Genomic DNA, 25,758 nt, shown 5'->3' with positions numbered 1-25,758 from the left:
ATAGTGGTGTCCCTTCAGTACTTTGCTGAGCTGTTTCAGGTTGTTCTGCAAGGAGGACAGCATTGCATTGGCTTATGTTCAGTTCATTCAGAAGGTTATCTGTCACAAGGGCTAAAAATGTAATATCTTAAAAGGACAGAAGCAAAATTGAACATGTTCTACCCAAAAGGAGGCAAAAATCCTCTTGTCCTCCCTTCGTATTGAGAAAAAGGTTGGAAGCCTCTCCTGACTCTCGGTTGTTTTTCATTCAGATTAAGGGAATGAGCAGATCCTAGAGAAACTCATCAAATCTCTAATATCTTGACAGAGCAGGCCCAAGCAACATAGATTCATAAACTGGGAAAGCTAGAAAGAGACCATTGTGATCATGTAGTCTAACCTCCTGTACAACACAAGCTATAGGACTTCCCTGAATTAATTTTTGTTTGAATTAGAACATATCTTCTAGAAATCCATCTGTCTTCCTCCCCATCATCATTCTGTGAATGTCTGGAACCTAGCTTATCAAAGGAAAAGCACCCACACACCCCACCCCACTCCCCAAAAAAGTGTAGGTTGGAAAATTCCATGTCCCCCGCTTGCGAAGAGAGACAATTGTCAGACTGACACCAAGTCTCAGGAGAACAAGCCTTTTTGTCTTAATGTTTTGAATCTCTCTTGAAGTATAGTGGCAGGCCTGGAACACTCCTAAGAAGCCTCCTCCTAGTGGAAGAAAATGAGTGAGGAAGCCAAATATTTTCCATTGGAGCTGTATATTCTGCTGCCTGCAGCTATAGAGGATGCCATTGGGACTGAATGAGAATATGGTTAAGGCCAAAGTAGATGCAGTCTAAGGATCTAATGTACCTAGGAATAGATTCTTCCCTGAGAAGAAATTATGGCAACTTCCACATCTTTTGTTAGGGTATTAATGGCTTGGACAGTTTCCCTGTCTGAGCTAATTTCCTTAAAAGTAAGGAAGTCCGATAGCCATGGAGCACCATTGGGGAATTTTTTCTTTCCTGGCAATTGCTTAATTGGACACTCTAATATTTTTTCACAGAGCATTCGGATCTAAAATCATGTCTCACAATCATGTGGGTAAGGTGACTGAAGGCTGACATACAGGCAAACCAACCATTAGTGTCCTTCAGGTATTGAAGAGGAAGATTGTTTTCGGAGTGGGTGGACATGGTTTATCAAGGAGTCCTACAGAAAGACCTTGGCCAGTGCTACACTGCGTAAGAGGAAGTACAAGCCAAGCCTTTCATGCCTGCTGTTTGGGAAATATGGGAGTAAACCAAAGTGCTAAATCAAAGTGGAATAAAACCTGACAGGGATGACGTAAGGGTGACTTCTGAAGAAAGCTCTTTGTATTGTCCTGCTTACTGCTTGGTCTCCAGTAGGTTTACAGTAGACTAGAGCCCTACCTAGTAGGCAGGTTGCACAAAGTTAGCAAAGAGAGAATCCCAACTGGATTGGACAAATGGGTTCTAAACATAGCACATCAGGGCTAAGTGATAGTTACAAATCTGCATGTGGGAGTCAATGATCTTCCTTTATTGAATTACCTCCTCTCTGTAAAAAAGAGAAATATGGAGGCAGCAACCCAACAGTCTAGATTTGGGAACCAGAGGAAGTTTGGAGAGTGGAGGTGGCCCTGGGTCCATACTTTCTTCCTGGTTCCCAAAGGCCCAGGGGGATGCAGGGTAGTATCAGACCTTAATGTCTGACTTTTTTCCAAAGAGGCTTGAAACTTTTATATTGTCTCAACTTTTGGGTGTACCAATTTATCTTAAAGAAGACCAGATTTTAAGTACACCTCTACCCTGATATAACGCTGTCCTCGGGAGCCAAAAAATCTTACCATGTTATAGGTGAAACCGCATTATATTGAACTTGCTTTGTTCCACCGGAGCGTGCAGCCCCGCCCCCCTGGAGCGCTGCTTCAGCGCTTTATAGCCGAATTCATGTTATATCAGGTCGCGTTATATCGGGGTAGAGGTGTAGTATTGAGCATTTACCTTCTGAAAAATCAGGTCCCTTAATTTGTCTGAAGTTGGCTACACAAAATCACTCGTCACTTTTGAAAATTTAGGCCAAAATTCATGATGTCTGAGAGAGCTGGGATTCAAGAGGGAAATGCTTAGGTTCACTCTTTTGGTTATCTTCTAAGGTGAAATGCTGTTGTCAATCAAGCTGAGACATGATATGACTGTACATCTTTATAACGCTGTCTTTAGAAGAGGATGCTTTCCTTACAGTAGCTGTCATTTCTAATACACTCCCACCTAGCAATATACATAAGTTTTATGAAAGAACTTAGTAACGTCAGTAAACTTTTCTCAAACAAGATGAGATCTATGTCTGCCCCTTGCTAGATGATTTGCTTATATCTAAGAGTGCTCTCACAAAGAATAAGGGGAAATGGCCAGCCAGTATGCAGCTCAATGTTTAGACAAGAACAGTATTGTCATAAGTCAGTACAAAGAATAGGTAGATGCCAGAAAAATTGAACTTTCACTGTAGAGTGTGAATTGATAGCAAGAGCCACAACGAGCTCTCTGGAGAGGAAAGAGCTTGGATGTTAAACACACAGCTAAAGAGGTCCCTAACTACAAAAAGCCAAGGACTGTTGTTTCTACTAAGTGTCATGCTATTGGGCAAGACTATACGTGAAATTGTTAATTTTCTTCTCTAATTGCCCTGGCATATCTTACCAATTTATCAACCTGTGGCACTTAGGTTCCAGGAAAGATGGCTAAGTCTCTGTGCTAATGGCTAAAGAACAATATGTATCTAGCGGGTCACAGGATTACTGAGCCAGAGCAGCATTTTGATAACTGTAGATGCCACCTGAACAGCTGGGGTGCACATACAGAAGGGAAGTCAGTACAAAAGGAGGAAGGATCCATGACAGGAGCTCATAAAATGAAAATCGACTGTCCTGGTAAACTGGCTCAGCAGACAGTTAATAGATTCAAGTTTCCATCTCAAGATTATTTTTTAATTGCAAGTCAGGTTTTTGAGTGGACTCACTGGATTTAGTCATGTCAAGATTGAGCAACAAGACATCCCAGATTCCTTTCCAGGAGAAGGAACCACAAGGGTACAGCAGTTGACATCCAGTCCAAGAGATGGCTGAAATCCTTTCTGTATGTCTTGCCTCCTGTATTCATACTCTGCGAAATGATATAAAGGAGAGAGCCAAGGTGATTCTGATCGTTCCTTAGTGTCCAAAGAGCCTTGGTCTTCTGACCTGATCAGTCTATTGGTCTATCTGCCCATCTTCTTTCCCTGCAGGAGAAAATGTGCAGTTGGGGGTCCAGTTCTGAACATGAGCCAGAAAAGTGAAGTTTAGCTGCATGACACTTGAAAGAAAGTAATTGAAAAGGGAAGGCTGGCCTTCTACACCACCTTACCTACATCTAGACTGTTACCCAACAGTCTGTATTATAGAACCTGGTCATGGGTTCAAGCACCAATGGAGGTGCAATCATGCAGTACTGTACAAGTCAAGGCCAAAGATATGTTCTGAAATCCCTAAGTCAGGGCTTGACAATACATCTAAAATATCGGACTTTAAAATCCTACATTGCAGCACTAATAGTGCACTGGATTCAAAAGAAAATAGACTTCACTCTATCCTGACACCAGAAGGTTCGTCAGGACACCTTGGCTAATTAACCGTCTACATGTGTATGGAATACAGCACTTGTGTTCAATACTCTGTAGATGTTAGAAGGGCACTCAAAATATACTGTTCATCTCAGTGCAATCTGATGTTTTTACACTGTCTTTATTCTATACCAGCTGCCTGGTGAGCAAGGTAGCCTTTTAGGTTTCCGTATCTGAGTGGATCAAATTAAGTGTATCAGAGGCTTCTAAAGCTAGAATTTGTACTCTCCCTTCAGGACTTGCTCCTTACCCTTAAGAGCTGTGGCAGCTCTCTGGGCAGATACGACTGTAGCACTTATGAGGGAATTTGTAAGGCACACACTTGAATCTCTACCAACATGTTTACCAGTTGTATAAGATAGACCTGCAAGTTTCATCGGATGCTTCCTTTGGCAGAAGAGTTCTGCATGCGGTGGCACTTCAGTGATTAGGTAGTGACAGAGAATAAGTAGAATGCTGTGTGTGTTCATGGAGCCATACACATAGACATCTTTGGTGATCTTAACGATAACATTCTGAACACCTGTATAAAAGGGGCATGAATTCCCAATCCAGAAATATCAAACTAGGAAAAATTTTCCAGTGAATTGATGGAAGCTAGCTGGCACAGAAGTAGAGGCTGCTAAAGGAGAATCCTTTTTACCCAAGAGTGGGAGAAGGCAATAAAGGGAGTGGTTAGAAAAGAAGATACACTTGGAAACAAATTTATTCAAATCTTTGAAGGTAAAGCTGAGGCATTCGTTTTTTGTAGAGAAAGAAGAGGCATTAGTGAAGAGATTTACGAAAAAGAAGATGTAATCAGACTGTTTCGGTATTGAAATGGACTTGGACAATCTAATGGGGTCTCTTCCACCTCAAGCTTCTTAGTTTTAACTTTGGTAATATTTGGATAGATTGGAAGAGAGAAAGGGAATAAAAATGCAAAATGCTCTTGAAAGAGTTGCTCCATTGTAAAATTTCATTTCAACAGTGCATACATATCTTCCTCTAGTTCCTTGTCTGCAGAAGAACGGTAGTTGGCAGTACAAAAGTTATAGTACAAAAGAGGAGACTTTTTAATCTTCTGTCCTGTAATACAATTAAGACAGTATAAATTCATTCAATTTTGAAACAGCTTACTCTGTCCCACCAGATAATTTAAATACACATCTTGTCTACTTCCCACACTTCTAAATCTGTACATACAGTATTTTAATTTGCTGTTCATCACAGAAAAATGCTACTGAAAATAAGCACTGCCACTAGTTTGATAGAACTCCTATGAGCTCTGGCTCTGAACTCCTGAATTACAGTGATCTGAGAACTCAGAGTATTGGATCCATACCAGGTATGTTTAATATCCATGCAAATAGGTTACAGTTAGGATTAAAAGATAATTTTGATTTGTTTTAAAGTAGACTGGTGGTAGGGTTTGTCAAAGTGATTAAGGATCAATCAGTAAAACTGTGCTGCTAATAATTGTATATTAAGTAGAGAAGAAAGTAAAACAGAAGTTTTTTTTAATTTATTGTGCAGTACTGATTTTTTTTTTTTATTGTGCAGAAGAAAACCAAACAAACGTACAGGTGACACCTGAAATTCTGCCAAAGCCCACTGAAGAAGTACAAGGTATGAAGGCTGATGGGACTAGGATATTTAGTAAAGCAGGACACAGGAATGACAGAGTGAGTAAAGGTCTTCCACCTGAGAACAATGAATGCCCAGATATAGACACTACCATGGCCAGTGGTGAGGTTTCAGAAACCAACACCTTAGTTCCCTTAGAGCCTTTAACAGTTGTGGAGACTGGATCAACAAAAGAACATCCACAAGAAGAAAAAGAATGTAGAGGATTAACAGCCTGTACTACCATGTCGTTGACCACCATGGGTTGTGCTATTTTTGATTCAGAGACTGGAGAAGTAGAGTTGTCTAGATCAAGCCATGTTAATGAAACTAATGCAGCACCTGCAAGTTACCAGACTTACCAGCAAAATGAAGAAAAGAGCCCTCATAACAACAGTGCTGTTTCTGTATCTAAAAGTAGTGTTGAAGTTGATATGCCTCTCTCAAAAGAAAGCTCTGAAGGTTTATGTGGTTCATTAAGAAGTTTGTGTAGTCTGGAATCTGGACATATGCCACTAGAAGACAACACTATTGAGATCTGTGAAATACAGGAGGAGTATCTTGCAGAAGAGATAGATAGCCCAAGCTGTGATGATGATAGTCAAAGAACTGAGTTTCTAGAGAACTGGATCTCCAAGCCTATGGTGGAAGAACAGCTCTCTCCAGTGCAGAGTGAAGAAATGTCCAGTGATGAGCCCGAACAATCGGAAACGGATAGTTGCACTGACCATTCATACACCTATGGTTCTGGGAAAGCTGCTGAAATCCAGAGAGAAACTGCTATGAAGAACAGTTGTGGCATGGATAGTGGGCATGATATTCAAGAAAGCGTTCATTCAGAGAGCTCTAATTCGCCAGTTCCTAGTTCTGTTGCTTCATCAACTGAGGAGTTTCCAAAAGGAGATTTAAGAATCCCCTCAAAAATTAATAGCTTGAAAAAGGATGGGGACCAGTGGAAAATATTTATTAATGATGTGTGCTGGGGTGATATAGTAAAACAACATACAAAAGAAAATGGCACTCTATTGGTGGACACAAAAAACCTTGTCAGTATTAAGACTCGAGACATGCATACATGCTATAATATCTACAATAAATATGCAAACTCTCCTCCTACTGTTCATGACTTTCTGGACTATGGCACCAAGGTAGGTGAAGTTTCCCTTGAGGCACAACTGTTTGAAAAGGAAACCAACAGCAGTTCAGTGGTAGAAGATCTGAACAACAGTTTTGGTAACGCTCCAGAAGCAAATTGTGTTAATGTTAACTTGCCTGCATGCAAAGAAACTAACTTTGCTTCCACACTAGGTGAAGCTCTTAGTCATGATGCAGAAAAATCAAGAGTGTCTCTTGGCGTTATAAGTGAACTTTCTTCTTGTAATACTGATATAGTTTCAAACCGAGATGTGTACCTGTACAGACTGTCTAAAAAAGAATCCATCCTTGCTTCTGCAAAACTGGAGACACAACATACGGGCCTTCTGCTTCATAAAAATGAAGAATTGTCTTTAGTAAATCACAGGAATTTCAATACTTCTAATGTAGCAAGTGAAGGTCCCCAGAAGAGCATCCACTTTGCACTGGGGGCTACAGAGAAGATGGTCACTGATATGGAAAATGAAGAAAGTAACATGTATACTCATAATGACCAGTGTATAAAAGACCACTGTTCAGCTGTCAAGACCTGCTTCATCTTATCAGATAGAACCAGCTTGGATAATGCTACACTGAACAAGGATTCTTTTAAAGTGCAGACTAAATTGAAGACTGAAGAAGTCAATGGCTTGGAAACAGAAGACTTACTTGTACATAATGATAAAAAAGCAGTCAACCGTCCTGAGGAGAACACTCATGTAGCATGTGAATCTGTTCCTTGTGAAGATAATTGGAATTGCAGCAATATGTTTCAGTATATGGCAAATCGTACTTCCACAGCAGAGAAGCTATTGCATTCAGCTTGCACTCCAGATGAGTCCACGACTAGATTATCAGAAGTGGAGATTTCAAATACAAATATCGAAGTAGAAAGCTTGAAACTCTATGATGGCCAGAGTGAAATAATAGAGGAAAGGCTAGATTCTGGCACCACTGAGAGAACTTCTGATACAGATAAGGGACAAGAACAAATTAACTCTTGTGCATTACAGAAAGATGAAATTGATAGAATAGAAACTGTGGATAGTGTAAAAGCTCATGAAGGCAGTCACCAAAATGAGACTAGTGAAGAGTCAGTCAACAGAGATTTGAACAAAACCATATTTGGTATCCATCTTGATCTTGGCAACACAACAGTAGTCCTGGGAGAGGGAGAATTAAAGATGTACAAGAAGACTGTGTTACCTTCTGAATACAATTTTTCTGAAGGCGGCACTTCAAAGAATGACACAGACTCCAGCATCCCAAGTCATGAAAAACATTTGGACCAATCCTTTGACTTAGAATTGTCAGGTTTTAAACATTCAAAGCAACCAAATGAGACCATTTGTCAGGTGGAAAATCAGTATCTTGCATGTCAAAGTGAGCTTAATGGGCCGGTTTCATACAAGCAAAATGAAACCCGAGTAGCCGATGAAGTTCTAGAGTTCCAACAGTATGACTTAGACATGTCCAACACTGGTGTACAAACTTTGACAAGTTCAGTGGATGAACCTAAAAGATCTATCTGCTCCAAGGAAAATGAATCATTAACTCTAAAGAAAGATGAAGACACAACTCCACTGGTTCATGAGTCTTTAAGAGAAAAGAGTTTTCAAGGAACTTTCAAAGAAATAATGGTGGATAACTCTTCCAATAGTATGGTAGATACAGACTGTTCCGAATACACAAATTCCATCAGTGATCTATCGGAAGGGGAGAAAGTAGAATTAAAAGAATCTGATAATGTAGGTAGCAGTACAAGGGAAGATCAAGGAACTTTCAAAGGAAGTATGGTGGGCTGTAGTTCTTCCAAAAGTTTGGTAAATGTGAACCATTCAGAATACACAGACTCTCTCAGTAGTGCAAAGGAAGATCAAAAAGAAGAACCTACAATATTGGCAGAAAATACCAAACTTTCTGCATTATTGAACACGGGTAGCTTGGTTATGGGCCCGGAAAATAAAATTAAGACCATTGTTGAATCCTTTTCTGTGTCTCAGTCAGCCTGCAAGAGTCTTTCATGTGTACCAGAAGATATGACTCTCATTCCAGAGATCACAAATGAAACATGCTTACTGTTGGATTCTTCAGTAAATCATAGAATCATAGAAAGAAATAAAGCTTGTCCTCAGCCAGAACTTGTGACTTTTACAGTTGCTGATGGTCAAGAGCGCGTGAATCAAGTGCAGTCTGAAGAGTTCTGTGTGAATCAAGAGCTTTCCAGTTTGAAAGGAGTAATTTCAGAAACACCTTTAACTCAGAACTCAGAAATCTGCCTGCCTCAAAAAGATGAGCTGCCTGCATCGTCTGAGAATGCACAGATAGTTGACCAGGATTCGTCTTCAGCAAATGCCCTCTGTCATGACTATTCTGCTATAGAACCTCTTGAGCTGATAGAGTCATTTGAGAGAAGAGCTGATGGCAACGACAGCCCATCTGAAGAGAGAGAAAAAGCAATTAGCTCCCTAAATGATGCAGTTAAACTAGAAGTGTGTACGGCTTCTCATGCTCACAGCAAGGAGAAGTCTGTAAGTGCAGGGCCAGTTGTAAAAGAGATGGATGTAATTTCATCAGACAGTATTGATTGTGTACAGAAGTTTAAAAGACCATCTGTAGACGACCAGAGGCAAAATGCAGTAACTGCAGAAAAAATAAAGAAGCCAATGCATTCTATTTTTGACCATAAAAATTATTTAGGAGTTTTGCTAGAAGACTTGAAATGTTCCAGTGACGAAGTTAGAAGCTGTGTGCCTCTGAATGCTGAGACTTATGAAAAGTCTTCACAAACCTATTCTACTGAACAGATCCCAGAATGGAGTTTGAATAACCTTTCAGATAAAGGGAAAACTTACGTTAAAGATAATTCAGAATTAGGAGATGTCAAGTTGCTTTCAGAAATCGTAGACAATTATTTGCAATCTAAAGACTTAGTTAACAAAGAAACATCAGAAGTCCATTATAACACAGTATGTAGCAATAAGCTGTCAAAAAACGACACAGAAGCATCTTTAAAATGTCTCGATTGCAGCGAAGTGTGTCTGCCTTATGAATTAAATTCACAGAGCAAAGACAACAGGAAGGAGGTTATAGGAGACCAAATGAAGATACCACATGACTCAATCAGTGCAGAAAATGAGGTGTCTGATGCAGAGAGATTGGGCAAAGTAGGTGAATGTCAAACTCTTAAGCGAAAGATGCGTGAGGAGACTGAAGAATATCCAGCTCAAAACATCCTACTCCGTAAGGGGCAAGCACAGCAAATAAAGGAGTCAAAAGATCAAGAGAAAGCAAAAATCCCATTGCAGGAGAGTGTGATGTTTGATAGTGAGCCTTTAGATAGTTCTTCAGATGGACTGGTAGCATCTTCAAGAGTCATAAAGATCGAAGGTCCTGGAGAGCAGCTCTTTGCTGTCATGAGCAGTATAAATGATAGTGACAATAAACAAATATATAGCACTTTACAAGGAGTCAAAAGGCCAAAGATTTCCAAGGATGAAGATAAGTCAGAGCATATGAAGACTATGGACTCAGAAGTGGAAAGCCTGAGCTTTCATTTAGGGACCCACATTGAATTGTCAGCAGATAATACCCCTTTCATTCCTGTTTCTCTCTCACAACCACAAGCTAAAAGCTTTGCTGGGGATGATGAAATCCACGGTGCCTTTGGAAATACACACAAACTAAGAGGACTTTTTTCATTAAAGAAGCAGCCACGAAGGAAGTGCAAAAAGGTCCCCACACCAGATGAGCTAAAAACTGTAAGAAAAAGTAACAAAGTTAAAAGCTCAGCTTTTATAAGGAATTTCCCTGAAACTGTTCCTATGCAAGAACACAAACTCCTCAGCTCTGTATATTTTGCATGTAAACCATCAGTAATGGAAGCAGAAATAGCCATGAGACTCGACCATATGTCAAAGCAGAGAGCCAATAGGTGCAGTTTGTTGAACAGCTTGAAACTTAATAAATGTACCAAAGAACCAATACTGTTAAGCAGGCTGTCTACTATGGCCAATAAACTACTGGCCCCACCCAAAAGCACCCACAGGTTAAAGACTCTGCAATGTTCCTCTGAACGTCCAATGGTCGAAAGGTTCAGCCAACTTAGATCTAAAAAGCTACTGGAAGGTTTTTCATGCATTAACATGAAGTTAAACTCTCACCAGGCTGATGGCTTGTGCACCAAGATGTTCAACCTTCAGCCATTGGCACTTTATCCTGTAGACTACACCAAAATACACATTTTAGACTTGAGTAGCAACATTCCATCATCAGTCTTCAATACCCCCATTTCCCCAATTTCTTTTCATATAAAATTGGACTCTGATTCTTTGATAAACCTCAGAGGGATTACATCCCAACAGTGTGTACCTGATATACCAGCTTTAGGAGAGGCACCAGTACATCCGTCACAGCCTTCAAAATGGACCTTCTCTTTCCTCCTGTCCCAAAGCTACTCAGGTACAGCAGCTTTCAGGGAAGACGCTAATCTCAGTAAGGAGCTGCACTCTTCTACTCTAACAACCACAGAGGCTGTAATCCCTAGTCATGACATTAGGAGAAATCCCATAGCTAAAAGAAGAACAGGGTGCTCCATGCTTGGCCTTCACACAGTGTTAGCACTTTCTTCCTCTGGATGTTACAGGATCTGGACAAAAAGAAGAAATGTAACCCGTCGAATTCCTACTGTCCAGAGACTGTTTATGTCACAATTCACACAGGGTTTGAAAGGGTTAAGGTCTCCATCTTCGGTATCAGATGACCTCTTCTCTTCATGGCCCTACTCACTGGGCAGGGTACTTTCCATATGGAGCCAGCATGGTCCTTCTGCCTGTCCCTCCGAATTCACTCCTCTCCATTCCAATCACTGCAAGTGGCAGCCAAGTCTGGGCATCGAGAACAGGTAAAATCCATCAACTTCTTTCTGAGAATAAATACATAGTGTATATAGTTGCAGCTTTTGGGGAGGGAGAGGGGTATTAGAGTTTGGAGTAGAGGGTCAGTTTCCGGTACTTCCTGCACACTCCACTCAGGAAATGGCTCAATAGAAGACTCTTCCGTACAGAACCATCTCTGTTATCTGAATTTGAGTACGTTTTCATTGGTTTCTTTAATAATCTCTTCTGGCAGAACCGCTAACTCTTCTTCTCCCTCTCTGCAATATATACACAGCATGCACCAGAATATATATTGCAGAAAGGTGAGCTACTTCACTAACTCTGTTCTAAATGACTGCAGAGCTACTAGATTTTTGAGGTAGGAAAGTTTTTCAGACACCTGAGTTACCAGTCTAGCTTGAGCCATGACCAGATGGATTTACGTGGCTGGGCAAATTCTAAATCTGAACAGAAAGGAATAATTGTGTTGCACCCAGTTGAACTTTTAATCGCATTCTAATGAATTGTTCTACATTAATTTTAATTGTAACCTGTTCTGTATAACTGTTCCTGTTGACCGTCCTGCAAGATGCACTGTTAGCATAAATAAGTGCAGCTCCACCGAGATCACTGATGAATTTTGGCCTTTTTATCAAACTAAAAAGGAGTAAGAGAGGAATAAAGACTGTTTGTTTTTTTCTTTTGCTGCTAATTGCATGAGAGGAAGGGTGGACTTGTTAAGGCATTACATGGGGAATGAAGAGAGATGGGACCACTGGCTCTGCAGCTGCTGCAAGCTTCCTGTGTGACATTTCTGTGCCTCAGTTGTCCCATTTATAATATAGGATAATTCTGCTGCCTAACCTCACAGGGGTGGGCTGTTTGAGAGGTACTCAAATACTACAATTATGAGCACTATAGAAAAGCCTATAAATTAAAATAGATAAACTGATGAATTCTCTTGCCTCCCACTGTGATCTCTAAAGAAATGTTGAACTTGGCTTCTCTGTGTCCCTGTTTGGCTATTGGTATAGGCAAAAAATCTTGCCAGATAACTAACTACATACATTTCACTATCTGTGAACTGAGACCTTTGAAGTTTAAAGTGGCCCTTGCTGGCCAGAGCTAATCAAGTATTCAGTCCACTGATTTAAATTCTCTTGGTCTACCAAGGTCTTGACAACCTTCTATACCAGTTCAAGTGTAAAGCATAAGCTTTGGAACTTTTTAAATAAAACTCCTAGGGAGTAAAAGAATGGAGCTGAATAGTATCCTATGGAACCAACTTTATCATCCTGTGGAGCTGTGATCTCTCTGCCAGACTTTGTGAAGCAATATTTCAAGTACAGCTTTTTATAATATAGATTCATAACTGTGTTGGAGTGACCAGGTCCAGCCATAGTTTGAGAACTGAGCAGAGTTGGTAACTCTTAATCACCACCACTATCCTAAGAAAAATGTAAACCCTTTTTTTTATAATTTACATCTGTGTATCAGGTGAGTTTTTATTATTTTGAGCTGAGAGATGTAGCACTTGGCATGGGAAGCTAATGCTGAGTGCAGCACTTGATAAGCCAGTTTTTTGGGCATCAGCCTTTCTTCCCACTCTTTTTTTCCACACAAGTCAGACTTTCTAACATGCTGTGCTGTGATTGCAGACTATCAGTCTGTTAACATAAGTGAAGATTTAATCCCTGCATTTAAAGGCCAATTTTAAAAAATCACTCTGAAATGTACTTTACTACTAATGGAGAGAAGCCAAGTAAAATCTAAGTACTTCTCAGGACAGATAACAAGAGTCTGAAATGCAGTATGCGGTCCCTAAAATTCAGTCCAAGAAATGTTACGTTCTTAAAGTGAGAAGAAATTGTGGTTGACTCTTCTGTCCCACTCACAGCTTTTTTAAAGAGAAGTCATTGGAGCATGCTATAATAGCTGGAAAGGGTGATGCTCAATGAACTCTCAAGTACAGCACTGAACAAATTCTGCTTCTAAAATAGGCAATCAGAGTGATATTTTGAAGGATTTGGTCATAAGACAATGTGGGAGGAAAAGCCAGCATAAATGTTTAAAACAGAAGCTGTGAAATATCATTTAAAAAAATTTAAAAACTCAAAACATGTTATAAATATTTGGATAAACTAGTAAGATGTTCAATTTTTATTTTAAAAAGGGTGTAATCTCTAAATTAGGCAGAAGTGCGAGGGGGACTGAATCTTGTACTCAATCTTTCATGAAGGAATTGCTGCTGCTTTGTGGAGAAATATATTTGCTGCAATATATGCCAAGGCCAAGTAACCATCTCCATGTCCGCACTTAATAGGATCAAAAATTTATTAGGCTATTCTGATGAGGATGGGTGAATATCGGGAAAGGATTTGACATGTACGAATGTCAGCAGAGTTTGACACTATCAATCATAGCAGGCCTAAGCTTCACATGGACCTTTTCTTGTGATGAGAAAGTTCCCTTCCAGTTGGATTCTTTCATTTAGCTTTGGCTTTTTCATAACTGACCAGGCAGTGAACACTGGAATGTTTTTTTCCTTCCTGTAAAGCTGCTGCTACCAGACAGTGATCAGAATTTTTACTTTAAGCAAAACCTTATTCCACATTACTGCCTTTCTGAGACTAAACTTTTTAGAGGAGTGGAATGTTTTCATCATTCTTACCTGCATTTTTACTGCATGAAGCAGAATATTTTGTTACCAACAGGTGAGACTTCCATGCACAAACTACCAGTTCAAATTCTAGCACTGCCAGACTAGTAGTGACTAGAATACTGGTGGAGAAGAAGCACTGTACATGTGTCACTTAATGATAAATGTGGTAAATAAATTCATCGGGTATCTATGTAAGTGTCTTCCATGCCTACTGCTGCTATGCTGTCTGCAATCTACAGCAAAAGTATATATATGCTTCTTAACAGATTGTTGTCCATGTATCCCAATCTAAGTGTCAAGCTTTCTAACTTTAGTAGGGTTGAATATATTTAGTTATAGGCACATGGAGAGAACAGGTAAGGGACTTGGGTCTGGTGTACACTACAGAGTTAATTTGACAGAATGCAGCTTATGTCAACCTAACTATGGAAGTGTCTACACTTAAATTTTGCTTCTGCCAACGTAACTGCTCTGCTTGCTGACCTAATAACTCCACCTCCATGAGCAGTGTAGAGTCACAGTTGATGTACTTAGGTCGACACAGTGTCAGTGTAGATACTGTGGTGTTTACTTCAATTGTTACTGGCTTTCAGGAGCTGTCCCACAGTGCCCCACACTGACAGTACAATTGATACAGGCACTCCTGTTGAGGAGACACACCACCGACACAAGGAGCAAAGTGTAGACTTGCACAAGCAATGTAATTACTGCGGTGGCTGTATGCCAATGTAGGTTAGGTTGACTTAATTTTGTAGTGTAGACATGGCCTTAAACTTAACAAATTAAATCAAAACTGTTCCAGATAACTGAGTTGTTTAATTTTTCTTGTGTGTGATGCTAATAGTGCACATACAAAAAATAGAAGCTTAGCCTTAGAAGATCCCAAACTGCTGTGTTGGTCCTTTTTCTATAGATCTGTGTAGCCAGTAGTCTTTATAGAATAGACTTTGATATTCCCATCAATTAAGAGCATTCCAACAGGAGTTAGAGAGGATGTGGAGTTAATCTTGTGGAAGTCCTTGATCATACTTGTTTGGCTACCATGCTCCTTTTGTTTGGCAGACAAGTCTATCAGGGCTTGTTTTTTTGTTACTTTAAATTTACCTTTCAAACAAACACACAAAACCAGCTTGGAATGGAGAACCCAGGGTCTCTTGAAAACACCTCCAGCTTTCATACTAAAACAAGCTTCCTCCCCTTCTGAATTTTTCTGAGTTTCTTCATCTTACTTTTCAGTTAAGAAGTGAAAATAGAAGTATTTCCCTCCTGGACAATTTGTCAGTGAATCTTAGACACTAATGACAAATGTAGGTTGCTGTCATGTTAGGTTTTTGGTGGGAATGGGGTGGGGTAAAGAGAGGGTACTTTGACATCCCTGACATTTCTTTGCTTCCTTGGAGTCTAGATTATACTGATGAAGTCTTTCCTCCCCTTTTCTGGTGTAGACCTAATTTAGCTTTGTTTGTTTGTTCTTTTTGAACTAGTTATGCCGTGTTACCGCACATGACTGTCCAGGGAACAGAAGCTGTAAGGACCACGGGTGCTGAGATAAGGTAAGACTCTTACTCTGTAATATTTGTTACATATGGTGGGAACGTGAGTTTTTCCACATTCTGGCAGTCTGGCTTTTCAGGTTTTGGTAGATCCCTTTACAAGGGTTTGTTTGCCAAAACTGCAGTGTAACACCGATTCTGAATGGCCCCCATATGGGTATGTTTATACACACAACAGTAGATGCTGAATGTAGCAAATGTAGATAACCTTTCAGACCTTCTGTGCTGCTTATCAGGAAGATGCATGAAATTATTGTGGTCCATTTTCTCACCTGAGGTACTTTATCTTGTTCAAGAGCTGGACTTCAAACACTGGTATTCACTCACATGTACCTTTGGTGCTTATGTGGGAGATCAGTCTCCTTTTAAATATATCTAGTGAACAAAGCAAACAGTTGGAGCAATCCAGTCAAGGTTCTAATTTATAATATGGCCTATATTCTAGAATACTGTCACAATAAAAATCCGTCATTAATCTAAATATTCTCTCTTCTTCATCCCCCCTTTTCCCTCTCTCCTCCTCCCCCTTCCCTCCCAAATTTATAGGCTGGAACGTTCACTCTCTGATTTGCTACCAGAGTCTTGCACATTTCCAGAATCAGCAATATCTCCACTCAGGCTTTCAGTACCTGAATTACAGGTCCATCCCTTTGATGAACTCGATGCTTCTCTCCCACTATGTCCCACATCCCAGAGCGCCACCGAACTGAAAAAAGTGAGTGTCTTCTTGCCTTCATTAGTGGAAGTAGACAGGCAGCCAGTGTTTGTGCACAAAGTAAAATGGTGGCTTTGTTAACCTAGTAATCTAGTGTCGCATTGCAACTAGACAAGGATTAGGGTTTAGGTCTGAGCTTGGACCTTCATTCCCCAGGCACACAGGACCTGGATCACTATAAAGGCAGAGCTTTTACCACTGATAGAGAGAGCTCCTTGCATTCCTCTGGTCTATGCTACTCCTGCGTTAATTGGGAGTAGTTGGTGCTGAAGCAGAAAGAGGTAAGCAAAACATAAAGGGATAGAGGGCCTATGGGAGCAGAAGAGAATTCTGGAAGACTGCTTTCCTCCTTACCTTTCCCAGAAAGCCCTTGGTATATTGCACTGAAAAACATTAGCAAGATTCATTGATTTGATTTTTTTTTTTTTTTAAAGCCAAATGGGACCACTCTAACCATCTAGTCTGATGTCCTAAGTCATAGAATTTGTCCCCATGATTCCTGCATCAAGCCCAATAATCTGTGGTGGAAGTAGAGCATTTCTTTGAGAAAGACATCCAGGTTTGATTTGAAGAAACTCAGTGATGAAGCTGCATCACTCAGTCACTCTCCTTGCTGAATGGCGTGATGTTTCATACATTACAGTCAAAATGGATATACATTTGTATTGCGTGGAGCATGTACATTTTGTTGCCAAAAAAGTGTTATACTACAAAATTTCCCTGATATGTGGCCTGCCTTAGTTTCATACAATGTTTTACTTACACACACTTAAAATGGACACCCCAAGTGGAAGAGAACACTGCTGATAGGTAAGCAATTGCTCCTTTATTTTATATTTCTTTCTCTTTGTCCAAAAGGCTGAGCCAGAGAAGAGGCCAAAGAGAGTTTCTCAGATCCGGATCCGGAAAACTGTTCCCAAACCAGACCCTAACCTCACCCCCATGGGACTCCCCAGACCAAAAAGGTGAGATATCTCTCTTAAATGGACAGTGATACTGGGATCTGCTATTTCTAAGAAGTGTGTCCAGCACTGTAGCATCACCATTCCAACAAATGGCTTTCCTCTTCTGTCTATTCTCTCTACTTGCCCAGTTAGTCTTTTCCAAGTTAGGTGGTCTTGGTACTCAGTTTCTCCATAAGCCAAGGTTAAGAGTGGAGTATGTTGTCTGTATAGAAGAATGAGGACGTACATAGCTGTCTCCAAACAAATAGAATGTTACAGAGGACAAAGATCAATTTTCATCAATCAGAAAAGAAAGAACAAGGAATAATGGACTTGAACTACTCCAAGTAATATTTAGAGTAAATATGAAAAACTTTAGAAGCAGCAATGGAATGAGTTGCCAAGGAAGGAGATGCCAATGGAATGAGTTGCCAAGGAATTCCCCTTATAGTCTAGCCTTGAATAACTCAAGTAGACACAGGTATGTTAGAAATAAATCAGTCCTGCTACAGTTTAGGGAGAGAAAACTGATGATCTTCTAGAATCCCCTACCAACCCAAATTCTGAGATTTTTTTTGTCTGCAGTCTCTACTTACCTGACTGTCCAACAGGATGTAGGAAAACCAAAGTTGAATGTTAATTTGGGCAGACTCTATGTCAACTACATACTCAGCGTTTTCGATTTACTTGAGTCTGACGTGTTCTAGTCCAGGACCACTGTTGAGCAGAAGTGGCAAGTTGGTGGATGGTTGAGGATAATCCATTTCTTCAGAGATTACATTTGAAATTACATCAAAAGAATTACCCTTGTCTATAGTCAAATTTTAAACCAAGTCTCAAGAGATGAAATCCATTTTAATTAACCTTTTGTGCCATGGAAATATTTTTTTCCTCCTCTCCATTTTTCATAACTAGGGATCTACTTAAATTGCGGAGAAATTGAACATTTTTTTTGTGGGTTGGTCACGGCATAAACAGCAAATTTCAAACCATGTGCCATGACCAACCCACAAAAAATGTGCGATTTCTCTGCAACGTTTCTCAAACTGGAGGCCCCAACCCAAAAGGGAATTGCAAGCCTGTTAGGGGGCTGCAGTATTGACACCCTTACTTCTCCAATACTGCTGGCTATGGTGTTGCCTTCAGAGTTGTGTGCCCGGACAGCAACCGCTGCTCTCTGCTCTGTCTTCAGAGCTGGGTGGCTGGAGACCAGATTTCATGGACAAGATTTTCACAGCCACGAATTTGGTAGACCCCTATTCATAACCCAGAAGGCAGTGACCTGTGAGGGTATGTTTCTATTTTGTCTTTGAGTATCATTTTTTAGAAATATCACTTCATACTGGGAGGAGCATTCATCCTTGCAGAAATGCCAGGTCACAACCCACAACTTCGTCAAGCACCATTTGAAAGGTTCATCAAAACTAGCTTCTCAGATTTCTTTCTAAAACTCATTACAAATTAATTAATGGAGTTTGAGGAGTGGGAGGAAAACCACACTTTCTCTATGTCAGGTTGCCTGTGTAGGGGAAGATGGTTCTGAAATTCCCCTGGCTTCATTGCTTCATTCACTACTTGTTTTTCCAGGCTGAAGAAGAAAGAATTTAGTTTAGAAGAAATTTACACAAACAAGAACTACAAGTCCCCTCCAGCGACCAGGTTGGTTACATTCACCAACAGGTGGGGTGAGGCATATGTAATTGAACTGGTTGGAGATATGAAACTACAGGTCTTACGGAAATAAAAAGAGAAAAATAAGCACCCTTCAAAACAGAGTTGAAATGATGGCTCTGATTTGAACTGCTGAAGAAAGGTAATTCAGAAAGCAGGTTGAAAATCTGTCCTTAATATCTGAGAGTGATTGGGGATGGGGCGTTTACAGTAGCAGGAATTGAGAACTTATACATGTTGAATGTTTAAATGTCACTTTTTTGTATTTAACTTTTATTTGCACTCATTTAATTGTGCAGCCAATGTATGGTACCCATTATTTCCAAAATTCAAAAGCAAACAAGATATTCCAAAATTATACTGACATGGAATATAGGGACTGGACAAACCCCATGTGGACCTCAGTGCAAAATAACAAGAATGCTGCTTTACAGACAATTTTACATTTTTTTCCCCCTTTTTTAAAAAAAATCCTTTGTCTAGGTCTAAATGCCTCTGTTCCTTAGGATAAAGATGCCTCTGTTCCTTGGTCTGTGCTTTTGGACTAAAACAGGCAGAGGGAGATTCCACCTGGATATCTATGCACCAACAAGAAACTATCCAGAAAATATACTAACAGCTGGGTGATGTGAAACTGTTTCTAAAGAGAAGTGGTCATTGGTTAGAAGCATGAGCTCCAGATAATTTTGCATGCGAGAGGCACCAGAAGGATCACTGAAGTGTAGAATCCTAGAAGTTAGAAATGTAAAAGGCCTGAGTCATCTAGTCCATTTCCCTGATGCTGCAGGATGGTTCCTTTCACTTCTGTGAACGAAGAAGTATATCACTCTGATATTCTAACTTCTACCCTTTGCCCTTCCCAGGTGTCTGGAAACCATCTTTGAGGAGCCCAAGGAGAAAAATGGATCCTTGATCTCAATCAGTCAGCAGAAGAGGAAGCGGATTCTGGAGTTCCAGGACTTCACTATTCCCCGGAAGAGGAAGGCACGAAGCAGAGTGAAAGTGGCGGGTAGTTTCACCCGGGCAAAAAAGGCTGCACTACAGGGCAGAGAGCTAGATGCCCTCCTGATTCAGAAACTAATGGACCTTGAAGCCTTCTTTGCAGAGGAGGAAGAACGGGAGCAAGCATCTGGAAGCTGAGGGAAGCATCCAGTGGGAAATGGCTCAGTTCCTTCAATGCTTTGATCTGCTTGGGGAGGGATCTGCCTATTTCTCCAGACCTTACCAACCACTCAGTTCTAATACCTGATGATCATTTGTTGGCTGTCACCCTCTTTGCGGTGCTAGTGTGTGTGTGTGTGTGTTTTAGTGATGCAGGAAAGAATCCTTTAATTCCCCTGCATGAGTGTAGCACAGCCAGGAGGCATGCTATTCCTCCCCAGCCTCTTTAGAAATTGTGGCTAATGTTTAAACACCACCTGCAGGTGGGACAAGAAGAGTAAAGGAGGAAATAGTACACCTTCAATGACACTAGGATTCTAAATACTCCTGAACTTTTGCACATTCATTTGAGTCTGCTGTTTACTGTAGTGGCTTGTCCAGACAACTTGACGATAGAGGTAGGTGAGATGAATTCAGAGAGATGAATTTAGGTAGGTGGGTTCTTGAGATTCCACAAACGTCAAAAATTAAAGAAAAATAGTTTGTTTGCTTTTAATTACTTCCATGTCTGTGCCCAGAAGTTTTCTTCTGTGATTCAGTTACCCTTCCTACACTCAGTCAGCAGCAGCCCTGACCAGGTCTTAAACAAGTTGCACTTTGTATGTGTTTTTCCTTTATTTGCTGCATGAAAGGCGCCTTTTACTGTTACTTGCCTTGGTTTTTTTAATCCCACATTAAGAAAAATGGCGCTAATTGTTAAGTTCTAACAAATTGTAGAGTGGATTTGTTAACCTGGTTTGCTGGTGCTTTGCCTTTGGGCAGAGGGGGAAAGGTAGGAAGTAGCAGAAGGATATTACTAATGTTCAGTTAGTGGGACTATGCTCAGAGACATGGCACCAGGAACTTCAGTGTGAAGTTTATACTCTTTTTAGCGTTTTTAATTCTGACAAGAATACTAATTTGACCTGAACAAGCCAAGAAGATTTTTCTCCATCTCATCTTTCTACCATTTTAACTTAGAATTCTAGTTTGGGATAGAGCTTCACATAGCTTATATAATTAGAGTTTCACTATACAGCAGTGCTGTACTTAATGGCTAGTGTTGTACAAAGAGATTCACTCAAGCCTCCTAATGTATAAAAAGTGGTTTGGTTTGGTTTTGAAAAACTTAAGGCCATTCGTAATTTGAAGTAGCACTGGGTAGTTTCTCAGCCATACTTTTGAGGGACCAGTGCTCCCCTCTGGGATCCTTACTTGAAGCTGCAATTCAGGTAATTTCTGTTCTTCAGTGCCTACAGGAGTTATTCAGGCAAAGCTTAATAGGATGCTGTCATTGCTGACATTCTCAAAGTTTAACAGTTCCATTGTTTCTTTTCCCTGCAACTTGCACTTTTTTTACCTATGTGCCCCTACAGCAACTTTCTATTTACCTCCAAAATCAGCGTGTACGTCAGACATCTCGTGAATGAGCTTTATGACCCAGTCCAAACATGGGTTGAGGATACCCCGCTATCTTTTTTGCTGGTCTGCCAGCTTTGTTGTTGACCTGACAGAGAACTTAAACTGACAAGCCATCTGTTAAATTCAAGAACTTTGAACAGGCAGGAAATGTTGGATGATTGCGCTGTGTGACTTCAGTGAATAATGTTCTGGGTTTGTTTTGTTCTCAGCTCATTTGCTGTGATTCTTGCACTGTTTACACCCTTGTTTTGGGGGTTGATCATCTTTACCCAGTGAGGAAAACTGAAATAGAAATGCAAACTATCGCTTTGGTTGTTTTACGCTGATGGAGGCAAAATTTGGGCCTATTGACATACCATTTTGGCTACTGCTGTACAGGTCCATTTGATCCATTGAGGCTACTAAGTGATACCTTAATCAATCCTCCTCATATCATGAAAGGGATCCCTGAAAATAACTAATCACAGTACTGTGGATATTGCCTTCTAAAATGTTTTTTAAACTCCCCATACATTCATGACATCAGCACAGATATTGACTGACTGTGCTTTCATTTTTATGCCACAATGTGGAATTTCATGACACACTATTACAAAATGAATTAATACTGATGTGGAATTAATGCTAATGAGGGAACTTCTGGCTCTATGGTGGAGTTGGGATGTAACCTCAGTGGGGGTTTGTGAAGTGGGTGGGTGGGGAGAAAACTCAGGTCCAAGCAGGGTTCTGCCCGCTTAGCATGTGCTTTGAAACATTTAATTTGTTTTTACCTTTTGTTCTTTGTCTGCTTCTTTCCTCTCAGCCTTGTTTATTGTCATTTTGAAATAACATTTCACAGAAAGCTCTTTTTGTTGCTACAGCAGAGAGAGGCACAATGAAAATATTCAGCTCCATTTGACTTACAATCGCTGGAACTGTTCAGGTCTGTGATTTCCCCAACATACCACATTCCCCAGGATTTTTGAAAACTCTAACACTTCAGCATTATCATGATCAAGGGTTTTTTTATAGCTGTGTAATGAAGGTATAAGCTAATCTAGATACCCCCTGCCCCCACTCTTCAGGTCATCGAACCTTAATCATGCTTTTGTGCTTCTCCACAACTTCTGTTCCTGTTTGCAGTGCTCCTAGAGCAGCAGCCTTGCTCTGACTTTTGTTTGTGGCAGCAACTTATACTGTGAGGGACAATAGTGCAATGATTGGGTGTCTCAAACTCCAATCTGAGCTGCTTTTGTCCCATATAGTCTTTTTATGAGAGAAATGTGGAGGATGCAAACTTTTGGGTATTGACATTTTTCTCTAGCGTAAGGAAGTGTACACTTGCCTCTTCCTAAGATGGAGCCACCCAAATGAGGATTTTTTTTGTCGTATGGAAAAGACCTTGTACATATGGCTCTGTGAATTACTGAGAGAGCGTTTAAAAGGAGAATTTGCAGAGTTGTCCCCATGTACCCTCTCAGGAAAGAGCCCAGCAATGCAAGCTGAGCATCTGACAAACGTAGTTGGCTGGGGATGGATGGGATTTTTACTTTACTGAAATCAAAGCTTAATGTTCTCATCCAGCTGCAAACCAAGCAGCAAAAGGTACTTGATGCATATTGAGGGGGCTTTCATGATCCTGTATCTCCAGGACTGTGTACGCTTGAGTTCTGATGCTTTCCAGATATGGTTTTTGGCAAGCCATTCTCATTTACTGTATCCTATTCAGAGTTGGGTTCTGTGGTGTGGTAGATGTCAGTCACTCCGCTGGAGAGTGGATGCTAACTGCCTGAATGAGATGTGTCTGATATTATCATGTTAATAAATAGCTCAATGGAAATTTGTACTCTCTTTGTAACATTAGCCTCTATTATGCCTCTGCAGATTAGTTTCTGTTTAATAGTTTGTGAATCTAAAATTCCACTGATTTTTTTTTTCTTTTGTGTGTGTGTTTTTAATTTATGGAAATAAATTTTTTTTGAGAATCTTTCAGTTGTTTACTAAAGACTTTGGGTTTTTAATCCCTCAAATACCACTCTTATTTTGTGCCTTAAGTTAGTTCAGGTTTCCCACCTGTGAAAGGAGGATAATATTTGTCTCTTAATGGAGCTGTGAGAATGAATTCATTGTCTGTAAAGTGTTTTGAAATCCTTGAATAGAAGTGCAAATATTGCTTCTCTTTAGCCAGTAACTGTTTAGGCTACTGTGTAACATTTTGCACACACATGAGATGAAGAAACTGCATGCAGGCTTGTGTACAGTACAGAAAAACAAATCTCCAAACACCACCTAGGTGCTCAGGTAAGGTCCTTGGTCCTAATGTTTTCCTGTTTATAAACTACCCAACAACACTGGCAAGTGCAGGATGGGCTGCATGAATTCTGTATTCTGTCCCTGTCTGATTCATTCCTTTTTTCCCCTCTGCTCTCTCCTGTCCAAACCAGAGGCTACATGTTGCAAGCACCAACATGCCAAAGAAGTCACTGGTTAGCTGGGGTAGCTGCTGAGTGTTGCACTGCTCCTTCTGAATTCCACTGCTTCTATATAGCTTTGCTGCCCCAAAGAAGGTGGGGAGAGAACTGGGGTATTAAACACAGGCCTACTACACTATACATAGCAGTTAGTGTTGCATGACAAGGTTAACCTCTGCAAAGTAGTAAGGTATTGTAAATTCCTGCCTATGAGACACTGAACAGTCAGACAGAATTCATAACCCATGAGAGATTAGAAACAATTAACTAGGCCTGCTCTTCATATACTACAATCTGGAAGAAACCAGGCTGATGACTTCAAACTAAGAATTAATCACTTTGATATAACAGATTTATTGCTCTAAAGTTTTGTATCTAGTCATTCCTGCAGAAAACTGATTTTTTTTTTTCTCTGTGATTCGCATTTCTCATAACAAAGGACATCTGGCATTCTGGACAGACCCTAACTACCTATAAAAATGTTGCTGATAAAACAAAACTTGCAGTTGAAGCTGTTATGCTTTTTAATTTTATTAATCCTACATTCTATAGTAGTCTTACTAATGTTTTCTACTAGTTTATGTACACTCAGCTGTGGAAGTCCCCTCCTGGGTTCAAAGTGCAGTGCTGCATCAGTCCAGTAGATGGTGTATGAATTCAAAGGAAGGAAGTGGAGGCATGAGGAAGCCTAAACTTGCATTAAATATGGCGGAACGAACAGATTCAGCCCAGGAGCATGACCCTGTGTACTCTGCAATTCAGTGGCTGCAGTATTTGACACCAAGATGCCACAGACTTCTCCTTTTTGCTGCAGCACGATGCACTTTCTTTGGTTTCCTTGTCATATTGGGACTCAGCTATAGGTAGCTTTCCCCAGGAGGGCAAGTGAGTTGGATTACAGTGCATGCTCCCTGCACTGTTTCATCAAGCCAGGCAGAAAGGAGCCAGGGAACAGGGGAGCCAGAAGTAGAGAGACTGCTTGGAGAACAGCACAGCAGCCAGGGAAACACAAGCTGATAGAGATGGCTACAAGCTTCTCTCTTCCCTAGAATGTATGAGACAACCTGGAGAACATCACAGGAAAAGAGGCCTGGAAATGGAATTAAGCCATCTGGAGAATACAGCAAAAATGTTGAAATTCTCATCAACAAATTTTATATCCATCAGTATTTTTGACTAATGCTTCACAGTCAAATACTCGGTGATCAAAAATGGTAAAATATTTTCAGCAATGATTATTTTCAAGTTTTATGTGTGGTTTTTTTGCTGTGCTAAGTGGCACGGCTCCCATGACCTCACATCCTGTGCTGTTCTCCAGATAATGCAGGAGGCTAGCCTTCACTTCTTACTCCTCCTCCCTTGGGTAATTTAGGGTAATCTAAACCTAGTGGAAATGGGAGGGGATGAAAATGAGGGCTACTTCATAGCAACAAAATATGTTAATCTTGTTTCCTAATCTAGGAGTTCTTGCTGCAGAATTTGATGAAATGATGTTGCAGAGAACACAGATCCCTGTCCATGAGTAATGTCCAGACCAGGGGATGTCCTCTATCATGGGAAACAAAAATTACAAGTAATGAAACTAACGTGCTCTCACAATCCCTACTTAAATTTCCCATCATCTGTCTGAAGAGGACTGGCTTGGATTTGTTTTGCCACTCTTAATATCCTGCTGAATGGTGGTGTTCTCTGCACCCTGAGCTAATCAGGCTGCCTGTGCAGCACTCCCAGCCCATTCTAACTAACTAATTAAGAGAATGGTTCTAGGAATCCGCCTCGTGCCTGGTAACGTACAATGGTTCCACAAGGTTGCAACTGAGTTCTTAAAGTTAATGCGAACTACAATGCGAACAAGACACCACTCCCTTTCAGAGACCTTGCACTGTGTTCCAGCACCTCCTCTTGTAAAAAGCAAACAGTTTAACCAT

The 25,758-nt window shown here is 40.5% G+C and overlaps 1 protein-coding gene across 5 annotated transcripts in view; it reads left to right on the top strand.

Annotated features, from left to right (window-relative positions):
• The window catches only part of PRR14L (proline rich 14 like), a 36,537-nt gene extending 13,191 nt beyond the window's left edge, over positions 1-23,346 (top strand). For 4 of the 5 annotated variants that reach the window (XM_077834605.1, XM_077834608.1, XM_077834606.1 and 1 more), the window contains 6 exons: positions 5,200-11,299; positions 15,420-15,488; positions 16,035-16,203; positions 17,062-17,168; positions 18,735-18,806; positions 19,682-23,346. In XM_077834605.1, the coding sequence (XP_077690731.1) occupies positions 5,200-11,299; positions 15,420-15,488; positions 16,035-16,203; positions 17,062-17,168; positions 18,735-18,806; positions 19,682-19,958 (6,794 nt within the window). In that variant the 3' untranslated portion in view covers positions 19,959-23,346. Of the gene's footprint in view, positions 1-5,199; positions 11,300-15,419; positions 15,489-16,034; positions 16,204-16,359; positions 16,485-17,061; positions 17,169-18,734; positions 18,807-19,681 lie in introns of those variants that run through there. The other variant, XR_013348028.1, reaches the window with a different exon arrangement.
• The last annotated feature ends 2,412 nt before the right edge of the window (positions 23,347-25,758 follow it).

Source organism: Eretmochelys imbricata, chromosome 15, assembly GCF_965152235.1.
Source record: "Eretmochelys imbricata isolate rEreImb1 chromosome 15, rEreImb1.hap1, whole genome shotgun sequence".
Classification (NCBI taxonomy): domain Eukaryota; kingdom Metazoa; phylum Chordata; order Testudines; family Cheloniidae; genus Eretmochelys; species Eretmochelys imbricata.
Note: the sequence above shows the minus strand (reverse complement) of the source record. Positions and strands in the feature narration are given on the sequence as shown.